This window comes from Bidens hawaiensis, unplaced genomic scaffold (assembly GCF_021521415.1).
Source record: "Bidens hawaiensis isolate Kalapana, Puna unplaced genomic scaffold, B.hawaiensis_p1.1 tig00037700_1, whole genome shotgun sequence".
In the NCBI taxonomy this organism is placed as follows: Eukaryota; Viridiplantae; Streptophyta; class Magnoliopsida; order Asterales; family Asteraceae; genus Bidens; species Bidens hawaiensis.
The window spans coordinates 63,827-71,990 of record NW_027505500.1 but is presented as its reverse complement, the minus strand read 5'-3'; the positions used below and the strand labels follow the sequence as shown (position 1 = coordinate 71,990).

Genomic DNA, 8,164 nt, shown 5'->3' with positions numbered 1-8,164 from the left:
TTTAGTTATGTTTATGCATATGTGAGAGTGGTTGCCTTTCAACATTAACTTTGGTGTAGGCCGGATGGTTGTGTTGTTAAGTAAACCGACTGAATTCGCGTAGAAACACTGCATTTTGTTTTAGTTTCGGTACCGTAACGAACTTAAATAAAATCGGCAGAATACCAATTTTGTTTTTTTAGTTTTGGTACCGTAATGAAGGTGACGGAGACCGATCAAACTTGCGCAAACTCATCACCTCAACGCCTGAGTTTTACTGACCGACGCCACCTCATTGGTCACCTGAGTTTTTATATTGTTTTGTTTTATTTTTTGTTTAAGTTCCGATACCATAACGAACGTAACCAAAACTGACAAGTTCGCATCGACTTAATACCTACTTTAGTTTTACCATCATCCAGGGTTTACCGACCTATCCTGACGCAACGCGGCCGGTAAAACCGTCTGTCAACAAATTACATAGGCAAATCACCTCACACTTAACATCGAATGCCCAAAACAAGAATTAATAGACAATAGTTTACAATTTAAAAATTACCACATTCATGACATTCACCCCTTACAATGACTTGCTAAAATTTACACCTTTTCAACAATAAAACAAAAAAACCTACTAATTGAAGATTCATCACCATCAAAATTAATCTTGATTTATTATAGTTCCATGCTTAATATTAATAATGTCACCACCGTCATAATCATTCATTTCCATGCATAGAAGACAATGCAACAAGACTCAACTTTTGTAGATTCAACTTAACAACCGTATCCGTAAACATCTTCGTATCCTCCACCGTGTTCCCCGGAGGCACATCAACAACATACGACTCCGAAACAACCGTGTACGCCTTCCCATCCTTCTTAATCAACTCATTAACCGAAGTAACAGACAGATAGTTACTCAACCTGTGTTCGCCACCCACCACTCTAAAACTCAAAATATGCTTCTCATCATCGAGCATTTCAAGCCGCTCGGTGCTCGTGGAGGCTGGCAGACCCGACATGACGGTCACCTCACGTATGCTGCCAACGCCACCGTCACCCGACATGTTGCAGCTCTTGACAAAATGCTTGTACCTTTGTGGGCTGTCAAACTGGCGAACCAGCGGCCAGACAACGTGTGCGGGTGCGTCGATGTGTTGGGTTATTATGGACGTGCATGTGTTGGGCGTTTGGTCGAAAATGTGGTGTTGGTTGATTACGAGTTGGAGTTGGGAGTATTCGTCTTCGGTGAGGCCTTCTGGGATTGAATTATGTTCCATTTTGAGAGGGGTAATTAATGAGGGATTAAGGCTTGGTTTGATTATTGTGTAGGTTGATGGTTGATATGAAGAGATGAAGAATCGAAGTTGGAAGAAGATCACGCGTGGGTGGAAAAAACAAAGTTTAGGTTGAAATGAAGTTCTTGTGAGTAATGAAAATGATGTTTATTTCATGACACTAATATTATTTCGTTAGCTTTTAATAGATCAGAGCCATTCAAATTGGTTAAACCATTATTACTATTATTAATAATATTTTGTAATAATCTTGGTTGTGGTAAAATGGGTTTGGGTCAAACGGGTGTTAAAAGAGTAAGTTAAATGAGTTTATGTTAAAACATGCTAGCTCAAGTAGTTAGTCGTTATATTTCTTTTCTTTTAACGGCTAGTGGAATCTAACTATAGGTGACGAGGTGGTGGTAAAACAAGGGTACACATTGTACACTTTAAACATGCTTTTTTTTAATCGACCGATGTTAAAAGAAATATATATATATATATATATATATATATATATATATATATATATATATATATGGGAGGGATATTTTGATAATCATATTGAGTTGTAAGAACTTAAGAACTCCATTCTAGGCCACACATTTAATTAACAGAATTGGAATATGTGGTTGAGATTAAATCTGGCAAAAAAGTCAAAGTAGGAGAAAGAATAAATATGTAACTGATTACACTAACTTTTACGTCTGTTACACATGTGTAAAAAGTCGACTCGGTTCGTAAAAAATTCTGTAATTTTTTTACGTGTATGTAACCTACATATATTATGTTTGTGCAAAAAAAAAATCGTTACGCTTAGTTCTTTCGAGTTCTTAAAACTCAAAGGGGTTCTCATTTGAAATCTCCAATATATATATATAACCTAGTTAACTAAAAAAGTTATATTAGAAATGCAAACTATAGTGGGTCTAAAATGCGGTAATGTAAGCACCGACCCACCTTGCCCGGGCTCAGGGCCATCTCTGAAAACCTTTGAAAATTTACGGGCGTAGGACATGTGGAAAAAATGGGGCCTAAATTTTGCTTTAAAAAACTTATAAGTCCACTATATCTAGGGGTTTTCGCGGTTCATTTTTGACGGTTTTTAAGTCACCCAGTAACGGTTTTTTTAATCATTGTAAATCAAAACCAAACCTTTTCTGTCTGTCTGCAGTCCGTATGTAGGTATGTCCAGTGGTCCAGCCTGTCGGCCCCCTTGTATTGGTTATGTTCTTTATTTCTTGTCTAGCAGAAACTAATGGAGCTCCGTTTGATCTCCTAGAAGGCTATAATGAAGGAACCTGAATCAGTTGCAGGCTATAATGTAGAATATGCGCGGGATGCGATCCTTAATAGTTCATTGATGGTGGAAGCCAGTGTCCCAAGCTCGTAATGAAGGAAGCGATCTTACTGTTGAGGGTAATGAAATTATCCGTGAGGCTACCAAATGAAGTCCTGAACTAGCCGTTGTTTGTGAAGTATGGAAGGATATCAAATTTGAATTCGCTGCAATGGATACTATTGATTAAATTCCAAGCAACAAACACTTTAGATAAGGATAAGAAGATATAACGTTCGTTCTCTTAATTGAATTTCAATGAAATTCGGCCCAATCTTTACCATAAGAGTTTAAATCGTATCGTGGTTTGGTTCAGGGTTTGGACTTGGACTTGAGGGTTGTTTCATAATAATGAATATTATAGTTTCTTTCATTTTTGAGTGACCATGTTGTACTTGATCCAAAAAACAACAAAACTACCCAATATGATACATTTATTGGTGCACATGTATACAATAAATCAGAACAAATAGCAAACCAAACCATGTGTACATAATAAAAATAATCTAACATTATATCCTAGGGTAAAAAATGTTAATCTACCTAAGTTGCACGCTGTTTGAGTGTGAATTGCTAACGCCAGAAGCTTCATAATCCATTAACTGTTTCATGGAAAAAGTAAAAATGGAAAGTATCTCCTCTGGGACTTGATTCCGGAATCTGTAGTTCTCAAAATGATATCTTTCCAACTGCGCCACTATTTTCTAAAATTAAGTTATATAGAAACATTTAAAGAATCTTAGTAAAATTTTTGGGCCTCCTGAATGAGTGGGCCTTGGGCTTGCTCGGGCTTTGCCCATGTTATAGGCTACAGCCAATCAATTATAGAAACGGCCCAAAAAGCATGCCTCTCTCTCTCTCTCATGCTCTCTTCTCTTCCTCCTCAGTCCTCACCCTTTTCTTTTAGACATTTTATACAAAAAAAACGTCTATCATTCCTCTCAGATTCACGTCATATTTGTGCTAAGCTTATTATATACACATTTAATTGGTTGACTCTATGTTGCCAGGGCATATGCTTTTAAAATACAATATTAAGAAAATATATTTTTAAACTTTTTTTTTAATAAATAACTTTATATTTTCTTGACTAATTTCTTCTTTTGTCAAAACAAATTGAACGCAAAGTGTTCTTACTTTATATCTTTTTCAACAAACGATTGAAACTTTAAATTAAATAAAAAATCAAAAATAATTTTCATGACAGAATAATAACAAAAAATGTTTTTGTATTTGTAACTGGAAGTTAAATTTTATTTTAACTGACTCCATTCAAAAAATTATAAAACCTATTTTATACTAAAATAGATTTTCAATCAGATTTAATTCATTAGTTAACTATATAAAAAAAGCAGAATAGAAAAAAAAACAAAAAAAAAAAAAAACAGTGAGCCCCACCTGTTTCACTAGTACTAAAAATTTATCAATTTTGACCCACTTTTTCACTTCATGTATTTCTTTGAATAAGATATCCATCAAAGACAGTTTGTACTTTGTAGCAACCATAATTACCAGAAAACAAAAGAATTGCCAAACTACTGAAGCTCAAACATGTACATAAAATGTGCATAAAAGTAATATGCTATAATAGACTATAGTATTCAAATTAGTTGTGTTCTATACAACATCAGGCTGCATTTGAAAGAACTTATATGTACAACTTTTTACATGTTAAAACTGTGAACAATATTACCTGTTAGTTTCTCAAGTTCTTCGGTCTACGACTACCTGAACAGATCGCTCTTGAAATATACATCCGTCTTCCGCCCGTTAAATCTCCCATAATTACTAATTTGAAGCCATTTTGGGTATTCATATATACAATTTTTTCCCCAAAAGGTTTCAACTTGCCAGATGAAATTTTCATACGGCAAAGGGCGCATCGGGTTATAGATTTTTCCATTATAATGAAAAAATAAATTTAATTTGCATCCTCGACCGACGTGTGGAAAACAAAACTTGGAAATGCTGTGGTGATGTCCCTAAATTATCATTGAAATTTAAACCATATAAATCAGATGATAGTGAAACACTTTCTTTACATGTTTTGAATATTTATAAATAATTAAAATCTTAACTGTAATTTCAAAAACAATGTTATTGCAGTCTAAATCTCTGAAAGAAAAAAAATAAATTAAGAGGTTATATGCATTAAAAATAATAACTTGAAACGTGTTCTACCCATTTGATCAGTTTCACTCGTATCTTAGCAAAAATTTCAATTTTTGCCTGTTTTAAAACGAGGCGATTTCATAATACGCTTGAAAACTTGCATAATCTCATATTTACTAGACTAAAAAAGTTAATATAAAAAATGATCATTTAAAATACTTCAAATTTCATATCTACCAATTTCATTAAATATAATTTATAATATGACCATTATACCCTTCTCTTTCTCCTTGCACTCCAAACTCTCATATTCTAATGCAAGTTTTATAGAAAGGGCATACATGTCATGCATTTGAAAATTGGTATGTATCATATTATGACTTTTTGTGCGGTAAATATGATACTATATTTTCCTTGATAGACATAAGAAAAATCGACTCATTCATAAGTAAACGAGTATTAACATTGGAAAAAAAATTTATTACTTTCGGAACAAGAATAACGACATACACAAGGTAAGGAAGAGTCATGTTCTTCAAAAGCCCGGGGCACCGAAGCACAAAATCTTTCCATTCCTCTTTACATATTTTACCATCTCCATCTGCATCCGCATCAGCAAATGTCTGCAACAACCATCATCATCATCATCATCATCATCATCATCATCATCATAATAATAATAATAGTAATCATTATGCATCTTTTATTGGTTACTATAATAAAATATAAATAATTATAAGAAATTTAATCTTACTTTGTCAATAATAGCCTCAAGAAGATCATCAGATAAATTCACCTCAGATTCCATTAATATTGCTATCAGCATTTGCTTCACCTATTCACATTAAAATGCAAACTGTTGTGCCCATTTTACTTGATAATAAAAACTATATATTATTACAATAATCATATAAAACTTTTGTGTGCATTGGTAAGTTAATGGGCTGAAATTACTAATATTACAGCATACTTACTTCCTCTCGCTCAATATACCCTGTCTGTCTCAGATCATAGAGCCTAAAAGCAACTGCAGAAACCAAATCAAACTATCTCATGATATGTATATAATTTAGAGAAAATCACAAAAGTAGCCATTGCCAAATGACTGACTTGTTTACTGTTTATGAAAGATTCAAAGTTTATATAGCTTTAACATCTTACAATTTATTTTATCTTCTATAGGTGCATCGGGATGGAAGATACTAAGAGCATGAACAAATTCCTCAAACTCTATTACACCATTCCTCTTTTCATCAAAAAGATCAAAAACCTATAAACAAAATAGCATTATTGTATGTTATTTGTACCAAAACAAGACAAGTTAAAATTCAAGTTTTAATAGAGCATCTACCCGATCCAAAAATAGGTTCTCGCCTTGTGGGGTATTGAATAGTGCTAACCATAGCTCTTCCTACACCAAATTATTAGCATTGCCTTCATCTATAATAATATATGATGCAATAAGCTTTTATAAAAATATAAATTCACTGCTAACCTTGTGTATCAGTCCATCATCAATAATGGAGGAACTCAAGCTTTTAAACAGTTCAAAAAGCGCCTCGACTTCATTAATACTAACTGCAAAGAACACGGAGCATGTGTAAAAGGTAGTTCTTGAAACATTCTTACCTCATGCCTGACATTGTCACATGATTACTATAAGCTAACAACAGAAGGCATTTGTGGCATTAGAATATATCATCCTAATAACAAAACAAATGTTATAGATAAATAGTTGCAGCTTAAGGACACTCTATTGATTCTCTATTCTCTAATCACCTAAATCCTAAACAAATAACCCTGTAATGCTGGTTAAGTTGCATTAAAACCATTCACCTCAATTACACTATTTCCCATTATAACATAAATAGGGGTGTATGAGCCGAGCTTTGGCTTGTTTCGGTATAGCTCAGCTCATTTTGGGCTCTATTTCTAAACCTCGAGCCATGCTTGTGGGTAGTTTACCAAAGTCTGGCTTGGCTCAGTTACTACTCATTAATTATCATACTAATTAATCATGTACAAAAAAGATTATTTTTATATAAATATTTATATTTATAATTATGATATTTATACATAACATATTTACTTATTTTTATCATAATTCTAGACACGATAATGATAAATATATAATTATATTTTTTATACACCAAATAAAAACTTTATAACTAACTGGCTCATTTAATTGAACCCCTGGCTTGAGCTCATTTATTAAACATGCTTGTTTTTAGGCTTGGGCTTGTTTAAACTTGGCCCGAGCTTAATTCTAGGTTTCAGAGCCGCTCTCAAGTAGCTCATGAGCTTGTTTGCAGCACTAGTTACATAAAGAGATATTTGGAAAGTAGTCTGTTTGATGTTCATTGTTAATAAAGTATTGGCAAACCACATTTAATCTATATTTAATATTTCATCTTCACTCATCATATTTTCCAAAATTTAAAGTGTCTGGCTCAGTTTTGAATCTAGTTTACTTTTACTTCAGTTGACCAAACATCAAATTTTCCTAAAATTTCTAGCATCTGCTTTTAATTTAAAAAACACTTGGAAGAATCACAGACCGCCGGTTGTACGAATAAAAAGCCTTATTTGCATCAGATTCATAAAACTGATTACTATTTACCAACTTGAAATAACTTACAGTTAGATCCGGACGCAAGGCGATAAAGCTGATGATGATCAAACCGAAGTTTCTTAGAACTCGAGCGATTCCACAGGTGGAAATCGAAGCAACCGGAGACTGCGAATAATATAACTTCAGCTATGGCCATCAATGGCGTTAATGCAGCACAAATCTTGTCTCCAATGGTCAATGAAATCCATCTCTGCTCAAAACAAACAAATATTTAAATTTAAAAATTTTAAAAAGAAACGGAAATAGAGATAAGTAATTGTACCGATGAATCATTTGATGCATTCATTGATGCAAGATGAGTTGTACTCACTAACAATTAGAAATTAGATTAAATATATGAGACGATGGAGGTGGCTTTCTTTACATGAACGTGTTTATTATTAAAAAGAAAATAATACCCATGAAAGTAGTCGTTTTCAGCCATGATGAAAAACACAGTCAACTCCAATATTATAAGTTGCTACTACGTTTGTTTATCCTAGATTGTTTTTTTAAGATCTGGTTTTCATTCTACATAATAGTAGATGTAGTAGATCTATGGTTTTTATATTTTTATTTTTTAAAAACTTTCTAAGTTGTAATACTGATTTCGTTTCAAAGTTTATTGATTTTTGAGTTTTTTAACCTATTTTTTTAATTTATTTTTATTTTATATTATTTTTAACATCGATAATCAAAATATGTTAATGAAAGATTTGAATTTGCATCTCTTTAAGGACTTTTTAGGTGTTTATAATCTTTATGAGTTAGTTAGACCTTCAAAAACCTGACTATGTAAAATACTACCAATAAAAATTAATGAATTAAAATTTTAGGGATGAC

General features: G+C 32.8%; 1 protein-coding gene and 1 pseudogene across 1 annotated transcript; both read right to left on the bottom strand.

Annotated features, from left to right (window-relative positions):
* Positions 1–546: 546 nt before the first annotated feature.
* Positions 547–1,270, bottom strand: LOC143613542 (abscisic acid receptor PYL2 pseudogene; annotated as a pseudogene).
* Positions 1,271–4,508: 3,238 nt separating this feature from the next.
* LOC143613531 (calcineurin B-like protein 9) lies at positions 4,509–7,628 on the bottom strand. Its single transcript, XM_077087212.1, has 9 exons — positions 7,605–7,628; positions 7,349–7,532; positions 6,206–6,288; positions 6,062–6,121; positions 5,872–5,980; positions 5,685–5,737; positions 5,465–5,545; positions 5,221–5,333; positions 4,509–4,580 (listed from the first exon to the last, which is right to left on the bottom strand). Exons 1-9 carry the CDS (start codon positions 7,626–7,628, stop codon positions 4,520–4,522), a joined length of 768 nt encoding a protein of 255 aa, XP_076943327.1. The 3' UTR covers positions 4,509–4,519.
* Positions 7,629–8,164: the final 536 nt, after the last annotated feature.

Bases quoted from the DNA above. Each gene is read 5' to 3' on its own strand.
- LOC143613531 (XM_077087212.1), bottom strand. From the start codon at position 7,628: ATGAATGCATCAAATGATTCATCG. The intron at 7,533-7,604 runs GTACAATTACTT...TGTTTTGAGCAG, and splicing joins ATGCATCAAATGATTCATCG to AGATGGATTTCATTGACCAT. The intron at 5,738-5,871 runs GTAAGATGTTAA...TGGTTTCTGCAG, and splicing joins TATAGAAGATAAAATAAATT to TTGCTTTTAGGCTCTATGAT.